At 38.1% G+C, this 15018-nt stretch overlaps 1 protein-coding gene across 2 annotated transcripts in view; it reads left to right on the forward strand.

The window, feature by feature from the left end:
• The first annotated feature begins 928 nt into the window (after positions 1-928).
• The window catches only part of Mier3 (mesoderm induction early response 1, family member 3), a 28793-nt gene continuing 14703 nt past the window's right edge, over positions 929-15018 (forward strand). For both annotated transcript variants that reach the window (XM_013018629.1, XM_013018630.1), the window contains exons 1-4: positions 929-956; positions 3784-3929; positions 11810-11944; positions 13886-14006. In XM_013018629.1, coding sequence (XP_012874083.1) covers positions 3831-3929; positions 11810-11944; positions 13886-14006 — 355 coding nt within the window. In that variant the 5' untranslated portion in view covers positions 929-956; positions 3784-3830. The remainder of the gene's footprint in view (positions 957-3783; positions 3930-11809; positions 11945-13885; positions 14007-15018) is intronic.

A 15018-nucleotide genomic window follows, 5' to 3' on the forward strand; every position in this document is an offset into this window, starting at 1 on the left:
GCTTCGCGGGAGAGGAGCGCTACTCCCCGCCCCGCGGCCCGGGAGGTGCGGGCGTCCCCGGGATGAAGGCGCGGGTCCGACCCCCAACTCCCTCTTGGGGAGAGCGGGCTCGGAGTCCCTCGTGCCTCTGCACTGGAGGGGGAGGTCGGGCGAGCCGCTGCCCGGGCCGTCCCCCCGGGGCTGGTGAGCCAGGGGAGGGAGCTGCTGGAGCCCCGGGGCCGGAGCTGGCTGGAGCGAGGGCAGCTGGCGGGCGGGACCGGCTGAACACTCTGGAAAGACCCGGGTCCGAGGGGCCCCAGTCTTTGGTAGCGGAAAGGGCGGGAGGAGGAGGTGGGGGTGGGGGTGAGGGGGGTGTCTTGCGCTGTGGTTTGGGGGGGATGAGTGTCTGGTCTAGGTGGGCTACGCTCGGGGCCGGGGACCGCCCTGGAGTTAGGACTCCTGCCTGCCCACCCCAGGGCTAGGCTGGATCTCCGAGGACCAGTCCCCTTCCAGAACTAGGTATTGCGTTTCGAGCGAGTTGCCTGGGGCCTCGGAGAGCCGGGTGGGATTTGCTGGGGGGCGGAGGGGCTCCCGAGATGCGGAGGATGGGGTGGGGTGGACTGATGCGGGCGGGCCGGGCGCGCTGGGGTTTTGCGTCTCCGCTTTGCTAACTTGCCGAGTTGCAAGCTGGGGCTCGGAGTTGTGTTTAGATTCCGGCCTTGGTCCCGGGTTCTGCGAGTCGGTACACTGGGGACTCGGGAGGAAGGCGAGGCAGCCAAGAGGGGGCCCGAAAGGGGCCGGGAGCGAGTGGAGTGGAGCCGCGTCTTCCACTTTTTGGCAGCTGCCCGGGAGCGCTCGGCTCCGCCCCCCTGCGCCCTGTTGCCGGCGCTGCCTCTCTCCCGGCTGCGCGATCTAACCTCACGTTCTCTCTCTCCCTCTCTTTCTCTCCTAGGCTTCTTTTGGAAGTTCGAGCCCAGGTTTGTCCTACTTTCTTACCTCTCCGAGGGGCCCCGGAGGGTAGGGGGTTTCAGAGGTCTGGCGTTAAAGGATTCCGCACGGGGATGTTATCCTGCGAGCTTTCCATCGTTGAACGTGGAGAGTTTCCCTGCGCTTGGTAGAGTTGTTCTGGGAAGGGACAGTTATGGTGTTCTCCCCCCCCCCCCGCCCCCGCCCCCGGCCTCCCTGACGGGCTGGAAACAAGCAAGCTTCCAACAACACCTTGGTACAAACTGTTGATCACAGGTCTTCTAATTTACGTGTCTAATTCTCACTTTTTTTTTTTTTTTTGCCCCAAGCCACGACCTTTGAAATCCCAAATCAGCTTTCTACCCGTTCTAGTGCATTCTGTTTTGATTTTGGGTTCTCTGAGAAAGTGTCAGAGCTTTGAGATTGTGTAGTTTCGATTGTGAACCACGACACCCCATCTGCTCTTGCGTCTTTTTCATGGAGCAAAGTCTATATAGATTATGTTAAAATTGAAAACTCAGCTAGTTAAAGCAACCATAATTTTAAAAATAACCTACCAGTGTTACAAGTTTAGCACAGAAAGTGGTGATACAGGATTTTTGAGGGAAGACAACCTTAAGTGTTTCTTAATTTTTTGAGATCAGAACGCTGGTCAGGATCTGATAAAAACTAGATTCCTTTCCTGACCTCTGCTCATAGGCTGGTTTGTAGGATCCCTGAAGCCAGTCTGTGGCGAGGGCTCGTCCTCATCTGCTAAAATGTAAAAATACCTTTGCTTCAGTTTCTCATCTGCTTTCCAGCTCTCCTCTTGGCTAACTTTTCCATCTCACAAACTCCAGGAAAAGTCCCTCTACACTAGTCCACCTCCCTTATTTGACAGTGGAGGAGGTTTTTAAATTACTGTGTTGAAAGTCACAAAGTTAGCAGAACGTTGATGAATCCCCAAGTCTTTATGTTCTACTTCAGAGTGAACAAATACATTTTCCTTGCAATATTGCCTTTTGTATTTAGTTAACTTTTAAGGTCTTGTTTATGGTGTCATAAAATAATATCAACTACAAGGAATTTATGATAATTTAAAAAGTGGCTGTGTAAATTGTGCATTTAAAGTTGGCTTTTACTCTTTTGGCTAATTTTGAGACAAACATATTCTATAACTGTTGTTAAAGGAAAGCATATTTATGTACATGATGCCAAACATCTAGATGATAAAGTAATTTTTCCATTTTGCATCACTGTCTGCATTTATGAAGTTACAATCTAAATAAAAAGCCAAAGGCAGTGTGGTTTCAATGTCTAAATGGACATCAGCCAAGTTTTGAAGCGAATTTTAGAGCTAGAAGGGACTCATAGTTCATTTTAGCCAACCACATGTGTTTTACAAATGAAAAACTGGATCTAGATCTAGAAAGATTGCATGACTTCCCACAGGACCCAGAAGTCAAAGTCAAAGCCACGAATAGGCCTTCAGACGCTTTTATTTCATCCCTGACATTTCAGCATACCACAGAGGTTTCTAGGAGTTCTCAGAAATGAAAACTTGTAATGGGGATGTTCTCTTTTGAGCTAGTTAAAAAACTCATTTTCTTTTTAAAGTAAAGCCACCTGTATTTCAACAGGTGTTTTACATGAGCAGGTAATATTTTTTAGCATTAAAGAAATACAATGTAAGTCTAAAGAATGAAGTCTCCCAGAAACAATTATTTTTAGACTGATAGAGGTCTCCGAACACACAGTTATATCTTTTGCCATGGTGAAAAGATTTTATCCCAGTTCACTATTTTGGTCATGATTTCACACTATGCTTAAGTTTAAAATATTAAATATTAAATAGCTTGGTAAAAAATAGGTAAAACTTTATGTTGAATAGGTTTCCATCCACTTCATAGATTTTAATGCTACATTCCTTTTCTGCTTAGAGTCATCATTCTAGTTAAATTTGATACTAGAGTAAAACAAATGGAGCAAATCCTATTTTTCATACTCTTTCATTCTCTTGGGTTTATAACTTGTATTCATTTCTTTCAGCTTTTGGAATATCCTGTTGTTTTTATATATTTGCTAGTTACACGATGTATAGTTTTATTAGCAAGTATAAATTGAACAGGACTACTTGTAATGAGAAATATTTTCCAAAGCTTTCAGATATGGTTTATCTGTGTTCCCTTCACATAGCCTAAGAACTTTACTAGTTATCAAAACAAAGCATAGATTTGTAGTGGAATACCTATATGATTATGCTGGAGATATAGAAATACTGTCACAGATATGTCTTGTTATACTTTTTAAAGAGTGAATTCCTGTATAGCTTCTTCATAGAAACTTGTATTTATTCTATGAACCAAATTTTTGTTGTATTTTGTGTCTTACTTGACAGGTAGAAATGGGGTAAAATTTATATTCTCTTCTGAGGTGTTAACCTTCATGTATAGCATATTCTTGTGAAATCTTCTGTTCATGCCAATATATCCTTCTGACATTGTGCATTTTCTTTAAAACAAATACATTAAAGCTAACTAAAGTTTGCTTTTCTCTATGAGTATTTATTTAAGTATACTCCATTTAAATCACTTAGTTGTTATTGTTAACTGGGATTTTCTAATGGACTGAATCTCTTGTAAAAGTGTTTGTAAATTACTCTGCTTTGTTCTTTTGCTGATTTAGATATATTTCTAGAATCATCTGGTCTTACTTTATAGCCTATAAAGTATATAGTAAATTCACTTAGTAAAACTTACATGTAAATGTTAAAAAGAACTGGCAGAAGAGCACAGATTTTCATTTTCTTTTGCAAATAGCCTGTGGATGTGTAAAGTGATTCAGTTTGTTTCGTTCCAGTTGGGTCTTTGTCTTCTGAGGATCATGATTTTGACCCCACTGCTGAGATGTTGGTCCATGACTATGATGATGAAAGAACTCTTGAAGAAGAGGAAATGATGGATGAGGGTAAAAACTTCAGTTCTGAAATTGAAGACTTAGAAAAGGTAAGATGTTTACTTAGCATTTTAACACAAGTTTTTGGTAAAAATTTTGAAATTCTATTGTAAGCTGTTTTCCAATTTATTTGAAAAAATTGTAAATCTTTTTAAAATTTCACTTAAAAGATTGTCACTGATTTCCTCATTATTTGAGAGTCTAGACAGTACATTTTTATTTAAATTCTTTTTTTCCTGTTAAATCTACTTTTTAAGCTAAGGGCCTGTGCTGGTGGCTTATGACTGTAATCCTAGCTACTCAGGCTGACATCTGAGGTTCATGGTTCAAAGCCAGCCCAGGGAAGGAAAGTCCAGGATACTCTTATATAAACTACTCAGAAAAATCCAGAAATGGTTCTGTGGCTCAAGTGGTAGAGTTCCAGCCTTGAGCAAAAGAAGCTCAGGCCCTATGTTCAAGCCCCCAGGACCAGCACCAAAAAAAGCTCATGCTAGTACAGTCAAGAAATCATTTCTAGTCATCTTAGAGATAAGGAAATTGAATTATAGGTAACTGTAGACCTTAAACTGAGTTCTGTCCCACTTTAGGTCTTTTCATTATATCATACTGTTCTGCTGAGGGTCAAAGTATAGTACTTAAATAGATACTACAGTAGATAGAGGGGAAAAAATGTTAGTCTTTTCTTTCAACTTAAAATTGGTAGACTACTAGAAGAAAATTGAAAAAGCTTGATTATATTTTGGGATGCAAATTGAGTAATATCCTATCCCCTATCCTCTAGTCATCTTTGAAAAAGTTGGCAGGATTGAGAGTAGTATATAACTTGTAATTATAGTGAAAAGCCTCCACAGGGGTCATTTTGAAAAACTGTAGGATTATAGTTATATGTAGTAACCTTATTTGAAAATTTCTAATGGGTCAGAGTAACAGAAGCTTTCAAGAATAATATTAAATAATACTAAACTTCTAGGTTTCCATAGCTTTCATTTTACAAGTTTTATGAGGCAGGAATGGGATATTATTGCATTTCTTCACTCAAGGTCCTAGATTCATTTCTTGTTCTGAACATTTCTAGATGCCTTCAATCATTTGGTCATCGATTGTAGTTACAAGAGATCTCTTGTGGTGATCTTGTAGCATACTTTCCTTTGATAACATTTGTTGTTAAGGAAAAAAGACAACAGGATAGTTTCAACATAATAGAATATGGCAGATGCATCCTATCCTTGCAGATAACTGTCAGTAAAATAGTAAAAGCTAAATTTTACTTGCTGTATTAACTTAGTTACTACTTGACTGTGAGTAATCTGATAGAGGTGTTAGCAGGCTGAAAAGTTATTTTTCCCATTTTAGCCTTTATTCCAGAGATTATAGTAATAGTTGTTTTGATCTATGTTTCATAATTTTCAAATACGAATTGACCCAGGCATGGATGTCCAAGTCTGTGAGTATAGCTACTTGGGAGACTGAAGTGAGTAAGATCTCGAGTCCATGATTTTGATATCAGCCTGAGCAACATAGTGAGACCCTGTCTCAGAAAAAAAAAAAAAAAAAGAAGAAGAAGAAATGAATTAAGAGTTGAAGAAGATGTAGAGAAATAGAGTTACAATTCAGTTACAGAAATGCCTGGTACTTAGTCTTTCCTTTGCTTTTTCTTTTGGAGTATATGTTAGTAATTAAATCTTTGTTTTATAATATGTGGCACTAAATTTGTACATCCAGAAAAATCGTAGTCCCTTAAATGCTTTAATTTCTCTGAAAGTACTTGAACAGTTTTACTTTTTGGTAAAATTTATATGGCCTTTATGTAAATTCTAGGGAAGACTCCTGAGCTGTGTCTTCATTCAGGAGGCTCACATTTCTGTCATTGTGTAGTGGACAAGGAGCTGTTTCTAAGTGACTGACTTTACTTCCTATCTTCTATGCTTTGCTTCTTCTTCTTTTTTTTTTTGTCTGTAGTGGAGCTTGAACTCTGGGCTTGGGTTTTATCCCTCAGCTCTTCAGCTGAAGGAGAGCATGATACCACTTAAGCTACAGTGCCAAAATCTAGTTGTTTTCTAGTGGTTTATTGGAGATAAGAGTCTCATGGACTTTCCTGCCCTGGCTGGCTTTGAACCATGATCCTCAGATTTCAGCCTCCTGAGTAGCTAGGATTACAGGTGTGAGCCACCAGTGCCTGGCTTGTGCTTTGCTTCTATAGGAAAGCATTATTATGTAGATGTCACTATTGTTTATTAATATTTAATGAAACATGAAAATGAATGAGAGCTAGACACATATAAAGAATAGGATCATTAGAGTTTTAGAAGAAACTTTTTTAATGTTTTAATCTATTTGTTAGAACAGTAATTTAGATATTGGTACATGTTGGTAGTCTTATGGACATGAAGTTAATATTTTCAGCAGTTGTAAATGTTTTTATTTTTATAGTAAATATTTTGATTATTAACTACAAAGATAGCCTGTTATTTAGTGCTTACAAATTTTTGGAATATTATGTGATATGGGAAATATGTGAGGTATAAAATCAGTCTTCTTATAGTCCTTTGGTGAATATAGACTATATTATACAACTAGATTTTTAGCCATTAAACATGCAAAAATAAGATTTTGAAATATCTTCATATAACTTATTTTTTTTCATATACTACAGGGAAGTTTTAGTAATCCCAGATTTAGATCCAAATCTTTAAAAATTCTCTTACTATTCCTGCTTAATCATATAGATTTCCCTCAAATTAAAAAATTTTGGCAAGTTCCAAAGAGCATAAATAAGTGAAAAAAATTCACCTTTTCTACCATTTGCACTTTAGGTACTTTTATTAAGCATTTAAAAAATTCTGTGTATGTATGTTTCACAAGATGTCAGCTTATTGGTTACTAATGTTAACCTGTCTCTCACACCATCTCATTTTGACCTCTTCAGCCACACATCAGGTATACCAGAACACTATTGGCATTATTTCTTTCATTGAGAGTCCTTATTGATTATGAGGATTGCAATTGACTTAGAAATAGGATGGATGGTATGAGTTTTGTAATAGGATAAATCCCAATTTCTGTTACATAAGGTTATGCATCATAGAGTCAAAGAAATAACGATCTTTTCTTTTTGATAAGGAAATGGAGGTGAGGAAGGGGGCTTAGATGATTTGTCAAAGCTAATGGTTAGCAATTAGAGTATCTTCTGATTGTATATCTGTACTCTTCTTAATTTCTATCCTTTAACTTAGAAGTTCATTCATTAATATGATTACACTCAATTATGACATTTCAACTTAAGTAAATTTGACAGAATGTCCAAGAAAAAGATGAAGGGGAAAATTTCCTGTACTTGGATTAGATGCTCAATTACACTTATAAGCTGATCTGGCTAGATACCACAGATCTTCAGAGACTTGAAATTGACTAAATCTGTTTTGAAAAAAATAGTTTTTCTGCTTTATTAATAGGTTCTAATAGAAAGTTGATCTATGAAGTGACTACATTTATCTTTTCCAGTTTTGCTTTAACAGTTTCATCCTATAGATAATTGTGTTTTAGAACCAGCTTCCTTTATGATGGTCATCCTTTGAACTTAGTAATGAAGATTCCACCAAGATGATTAACAGATTTCTTAACAGGTGATCATGCTGTGTCTTAGAGAAAGCAGAGGTTTTCATATGGAATTACTACTACTATACATACTGTCCTTTCAAACTTACCATTCTTTCTCACCTATCCCAGAATTATCTGCCAGATCACTATAACCCCTAGATCCTATCCCTTGTACTCCATGTTTTTCTCTACTTTTTTTTTTTTTTTTTTTGATAGAGTCTGGCTGAATAGCCCACACTGACCTCAAATTTTTCTCAGTATCCTGGGTGCTAGGATATAGGCATGTGCCACTGCATCCAGCTATTCCACTTTTTTTTTTTTTTTGGGTCCGGTCATGGGGCCTGAACTCTGGGCCTGGGCGCTGTCCCTCAGCTCTTCAGCTCAAGGCTAGCGCTCTACCACTTGAGCCACAGCGCCACTTCGGGCTTTTTTCTTTTTGCTTATGTGGTGCTGAGGAATCAAACCCAGGGCCTCATGCGTGCAAGGCAAGCGCTCTACCACTGAGCCACCTTCCCAGCCCCTATTCCACTTTTTAAAAAGGATTTAAACATGAAATTCTATTCACATATTTCTCACATTGGAAGAAATTGTCTGTTGACCATGTGCCGCCCTGCCCTCAGTCATTTTCCTTCTTTAGCCAAGTTTCATGGACATATATGCACTTTCTTCCCACCCATTAGTCCTTAGCTTGGTTTCTTCTATCTTGATGTCAGGTCACTGGTAATATCGGATTGCCATATAGTAAGAACTCATCCTGTTTGCCCTTTCTGGGTGATCTCACTCAAGCATGCACCTTCAACTTTCACCTTAACTTCAGCATTGCCATCATGAACCCTTGGGTTCGTTTGGAGCTGGAAATCTCACAGTCTGTTTAGATTCCCATGTTGCTTGCATCCTCTCCATCAAGTAAGTCATTCTTAAATTTTGCTAAAATAATTCATTTCTTTAGTTCAGCCTCTCATTCTTCTAGTTCCCCTAGAACATTATTTCTAAAATGTAAACTGTTTTAAGTTACCCTATTGAGTATAAGGTAATATATCTGAGAGTGTTTCTCATAAAACATAGATTATCTCTCTTTTCTCACTGCTCTCTTCCTAAATGAGCTCATCAACTCCTGTGGCTTTAAATATCATCTAAATGCTAATGAATGCCTGATTTATATCCTTAGCCCCACCTGATTCTTTGAGCTCTAGGCTCTTGGCCAACTAACTTTGCTACTTGGATGTCTTGTAGTTGTCTCAAACTTGTATCTTTTGCAAACTTTTTTTTTTCATTCAAAAACCTTTTCTTCCATTATTTTCAGTATAAGTTACTACTTTCTAGGCATTTATTCACATAGAAATCTCTGGGTTTCCCTTCATTCTCACATTCAGTAACCTATTGATTCCACTTCAGAATATATCATATTTTATTCATTTCTCTCTTTATCACTGCCTGAATCTAGCACAAGGCTCTATATCTCTCCATCCTATGCCAAAACTTTTCTTACTGAACAAGTAAGAAAAGCTACCTGACACTGAAGAAGAAACTTGTGCATTTCATTCCTTTTGTGGTTCTCCAAAGGCTTCCCATTGCTCTAGAAATAAAGTCCAAATTCTTCTGTGATCTGTCCTTACTTCTCTTCCCATTCTCCTTTTGAGTCCTTGTTCTATTCACCAAGCTCCAGCCATTCTAGCTTAATAGAGACCAGGTCAGCCATCATATGTGTTTTTTCCTTTGCCTTGAATGCTCTTTCCAGGATTGGCCATATCTCAGACTTTGGATCTTAGCTGAAAGATCATTTTGTGTCCATCCCATTACGATAAGAAAGTGGTTACCCAATGTTACATTACTTAAGGGTCCTTTATGTTGCCTTTGTGCTCATCAGAGCAGGCAGTTATATATCTGTGTGTTGTTAGTACCGCATCTCCCAGCTGAACGCTGTAAATGGGCAAGGCCTGTGTTTCATACCAGCATCTAGCCTAGTGACTTCTTGTCACATAGTCATTGTTACTGGCAGTAATCCCACCCTCACCCTCCCACCCCTACTATCACAGCTCATATCTGTCAGAAACTGCTTTGTCAAGACTTAGCTCAGTGTGTCCCCTCTGTTTCTATTTTTCTTGGGGTATACATTTTCCTTCTCTGTCCTTACAAATTCACAGCAACAATTCCAGAACTAGGTTTTATATCATATTTTATTTGCATACATGATCATTTGTCAATGAATTCCTTAAGAGCCAAAATTTCTTTTTGTAAATTTCCATATTCATAGGCAATAACCCTTACTTAGCAGAGTGCCTAGAACTCAATATATTATAAGAAGGTAGAGACCATCAGTGCATAAGTGAAAACTGTCATTTTCTTAGCTCAGGGAGCAAGTCTACTGTGACGTTTTGGAGAAATGCTACTGATAGGTGGTTAACAAAAACTGCAGCTCAATCTCATCTTAATCATATAACCAGTTACTGTAGCCGATGGGAATAAGCTGAAGACTAAACTGGATGCTAGATACCTGTGCTTTGGGAGAATAACAGTACATGGAGTTTTTGCCCTGGTGTGGGTAAATATGTCTGTCCTGTTCATTCAGCTTAATAAGTACTGATTCTATGTACCCTTAAAACTTTAGTTGATTTCAATCTCCAGGTAAAAAGATTTTGAGTAGCATGATTGTCACAGTCATTAGAAAGTATATGTCTCCTGCTGCAAATTCATGAATTAAAATTCTGTCATATTCCTTATTCTAAGCATACTTAGTGTGATTCTGTCTCCATTCAGTCAAGCACAATGGCAAAGACCAAATATGGTAGGACCCTCAGGTCCTGATTCACTGGTGGGCAGCCAGAAGTTTTCTAGAAATTACTACTGGCTCCTTTCTGCTCATGTTATAATTACCTGTGTGTGGTTGTACACTGTATTCACATTTAGCTTCATGTGTTTGTCTAAATGGAAAATTAAACCAGTAAATAAACTTTAAAAATAAACCTCTTAATTTATAGACATAAACATCTTATAATTATTTAACAAGCTTATTGATTCACAAGTAGATTGTTTTGAAGTTACTCATTTGAATGAAACTTACAAATAGTTGTATGTGCTTTAGTAGGTAGTAAAAGCAAAAAAAATGTATATATATATATATATATATTTTTTTTTTGTTGTTGTTGTTGTTGTTGTTGTTGTTGGTCAAGGGCCTTGAACTCTGAGCCTGAGCACTGTCCCTCAGCTCTTCAGCTCAAGGCTAGGGCTCTACCACTTGAGCTACAGCACCACTTCTGGTTTTCTGGTGGTTTATTGGAGATAAGAGTTTCATAGACTTTCCTGCCCCAGGTGGCTTTGAACTGTGATCCTCAGATCTCAGCTTCCTGAGTAGCTAGGATTGTAGGCATGAGCCACTGGTGCCCAGCACAAAATATATTTTAAAAGGAGTATATAATGCTATTGTTGGTCACTGGTGGCTCATGCCTATAATCCTACCGAGTCAAGAGGTTGAGACCTAAGAATCATGGTTAGAAGCCAGCCCAGGCAGGAAAGTCCATGAGACTTATTGCCAATTAACCATGAAAAGCTGGAAGTGATGCTGTGGCTCAAGTGTTAGAGTGCTAGCCTTGAACAATAAGAGCTCAAGGACAGTGCCTGGGCCATGAGTTTAAGCCATAGGTCTAGCATGAAAAAAGGAAGCAGAAATACAACATTTTTATCAGATAAATTCTGTTGGGAAAACAGTAACTAGGTACCACTGTGAGGCATGTCGTAGCCCACAGAGCCATGGTGCAAGAACTTGGGGACTGAGGATTCAAACCCAAAAGTAAGCTGCAGGAGAGAGTAATACACTCTTCATCAGACCTTTATGAAAAAGTTGATGTAAAAGAAAAATATATGAATATAAAATATTATTGTACTTTGTACACTAGCATGTAAGTGTTGCTGGTGTTAGGAAATGTTTGAACAAGGTTTTCTATCAGGTGTCTTCTGTTATCATGAAGAATAAATAACTACTTAATTGCAAGGAAACAACCTACAAATTACATGGATGTTATTAATTAAATATTTTTAATATAAATCTTTCTCATACTAGTGTTGTGAAGCTAACTAAAAGATTATTACCAAAGCAAATCTTTGGGGAGTTTCTAAAAGAAAATAAAACTTAAAACTCATATGCTTTTGTAAATACATTGTTTATTCTCTAGAAGTTTGGTCCTGATTTCTAAAACTAGTACAAAATGAAAAAACTAAAACTTAGCTTTGAGTGTGTTATGGCATTGTGCTGTATGGGTTTAAGGGCATTGCAGATTACCTGCAGTTCAGCATTGAGACATTCACTAAGTTCATATTTGTATCCTTCCTTGAATAGGAAGGAAACATGCCTCTAGAAGATTTATTGGCATTCTATGGCTATGAACCTACAATTCCAGCAGTTACAAATTCCAGTGCAAATAGCTCCCCAAGTGAACTTGCAGACGAACTACCGGATATGACACTGGACAAAGTAAGTACAAGCATTTGAAAGAAAAATTCAGGCTCCATGATCATTGACTGTTTGTTAGAGTTTCCTTTGTTTAAAGCATTTTGCAATTTTGAAATAAAAAGTTCTTATTATGTTCTCATTGTGTTTTCATTTTGGTGACTGATTTAAACATTTGGCTTTGATCACAGTAAGAGCAGTAGTAGCAGCTTCTGAATACTTGGTATACATAATATTTTACCGTTTATTTTTCATTTTTTCTGTTTTGAGTTATTGTATTTAAACTTAGTTTTACCTTAACTTCTTATGATTTTTAAACACATGAATGTTTTAATAAATTTCCTAGAAGCCTGGCTGAGTGGTAGGAGAAAAGAATTCACAGGCTCTGGATTTGACAGTAGCCAAAGCCATGGTTACCTGTCTCTAATATAAGCTGGTTATGCAGAAGCTTTCTCATTCCCAGATGAGTAAAACCACACACATAGCCTTGGCTCTGCTGACAAATCCCTAGAAAACTTTCCTTTTAGGGCTCAGTGAGAGAGAGGAAGCTATGTCTTAGAACTTCTTTTTGTGAGTTATAGTCCCATTTTTCAATCAAATGATGTATTAAAGCTTATAGACGTTAATTCCATGATCATTCAGTAGTAAATGCCTGCTGTGTAGCAGGCACAAGGATGACTACACTTAACATGAAAATTAGTCCATCCAGGTGCTGGTGGGCGCCCACTATAATCCTAGCTAATCAAGAGGCCACCATCGGAGGACTGTGGGTCAAAGTCAGTCCAGGCAGGAAAGCTCATGTAGTTACAACCAACAAGTCAGAAGTGGAGCTGTGGCTCAGATGGCAAAGCATCAATTTTGAGTGAAAACACTCAGGGACAGCACTCAGGCCCTGAATTGAAGCTCCTAGACTAGCAAAAAACCCAAAACCAAACCAAACAACAACAACAAAAAATTCAAATTTTCTTCTTTTAAAAGTTGTACTATTAGCTGGGTACTGATGGCTCACACCTGTAATCCTAGGTACTCAGGAGGCTGAGATCCGAGGATTTTGTTTCAAAACTAGCTGGGGCAGAAAAGTATGTGAGACTCTTATCTTTAATTAACCACCAGAAAACCAGATGTTGCCCTGTGGCTCAGAGTGGTAGAGCTCTAGCCTTGAGCAAAGGAGCTCAGTGACTATGCCCAGGCCCTTGAGTTCAAGCTTCATGACCAACAACAACAAAAAAAATGCACCTTTAGTTTGAATTGTTCATTAGTTGAATTTTTTTTTTTTTGCTAGTCCTAGGGCTTGAAGGCTTGAACTCAGGGCTTTGGCACTGTCCCTGAGCTTCTTTTGCTTAAGGCTAGAACTCTGCCACTTGAGCCACAGCGCACTTCTGGCCTTTTCTGTTTATGTGGTATTGAGGAATTGAATCCAGGGCTTCATGCATGCTAGGCAAGCACTCTACCATTAAGCCACATTCCTAGCCCCTAGTTGAACTTTTTATATTGTGAAAGGATTATAGAATATAGAGGCATTTAAAATTTTTGTTTTAGTTGTTGGCAGAAAGTGAATATAATTGTTAACCATTTAGAAGTCAAATTATTTTTGTTAGGTTTGTTTTGGGGTTTGGTCTTCTTGTTGTTCCAGGCTGGTAACAAATTCCTGGGCTTAAATGATTTTCTCATCATACCACTATACCAGGCTATAAGTCAGATTATTTTTGTTATATTCACTGAAAATTAGCCTGAACCTTCCAGTAAGTTTGCTACATATCAACACATTAGGCAAATTGTTATAAGTCTACTAAATATTAAATCTTTATATACATTGAGTAAATTACAGGAGAATTTTAAATTTACTTTTCAAGGACAAGAAGACATTATCTACTTAATTATATTCTGGTAATAAAAATGAAATCATGTTTCTTAGTTGATGATGGAATCATTTCTAATTCTAACTCTGCTTTTCTATTCTTCCAGGAGGAAATAGCGAAAGACTTACTGTCAGGTGATGATGAGGAAACTCAGTCTTCTGCAGATGATCTGACACCATCTGTGACTTCACATGAAACTTCTGATTTCTTCCCTAGGCCTTTACGATGTAAGAAGTCAAATCATTACTGATTAGTAGCAATGAAACTGTAATCTAACTACATTTTCTTATGTTCAGTAGTTAAGACTATTTTAAATGTTTTATATAGTTGATATAAAATACTAATCTGAACAAGATTATAACCTTTCTATTGGGACAGAGATTAATAAATATGCTATTTAAAAATTTAAACATTCACTTGTTTTTGAAGGCTGCCTGTTTGCTGGGCACCGGTGGCTCATGCCTGTAATCCTAGCTACTCAAGAGGCTGAGTTCTGAGGATCGAGGTTCAAAGCCAGCCCGGGCAGGAAAGTCCGTGAGTCTGGTATCTCCAATAAAACACTAGAAAACCAGAAGTGGTGCTGTGGCTCAAGAGGTAGAGTGCTCACCTTGAGCTGAATAGCACAGGGACAGCACCCAGGCCCAGAGTTCAAGCCCCACGACTGACCAAAAACCCCCACAATTTATAATGGAGGCTGCCTGTTTTCTTTATCAAAGTTCATCTGTTGCTATGGTGTTACTATAGTCAGCCATAAAATTTTATAGATAACTTCGGTTTTTGTTTGGTTCTGTTAAGTAGCACTTGCTCATCAGATTTTGAAAACTTGCCAGTGCTCAATAAGTATTTTATTTGTAGTAATTGGTTCTTTTTCAATCCTCTTAGTTCTTGGAGTTATTCCTTAGATGCTTAATAATATCATTAGAAATGTTTTGGACTGAAATACTTATATGCATTTTCACTTATTTTAAAGATTTTTTTTATGATAGAAACATTCATTTAACTAGTTCAAATACACGTATGCATGAATTCCATGTATAAGAACTAGGTTCTGTATATCCCCTTCTGGATTAGTCTAATCAGATTTCAAGTTCTTAACTCTTTTTGTAAAAGTGTTAACAGTGGTTTTCTATTATGTCCAATTTGTTTAGTATACTACTACTAATAAGGATACTAGATTTCAGTAGTTTTAAGTGCCTTGTTATTTTAATGATGTCAGTTGTGAAGATAGTGTGGGTTTAG

This window comes from Dipodomys ordii, unplaced genomic scaffold (assembly GCF_000151885.1).
Source record: "Dipodomys ordii isolate 6190 unplaced genomic scaffold, Dord_2.0 Scaffold41, whole genome shotgun sequence".
Classification (NCBI taxonomy): Eukaryota; Metazoa; Chordata; class Mammalia; order Rodentia; family Heteromyidae; genus Dipodomys; species Dipodomys ordii.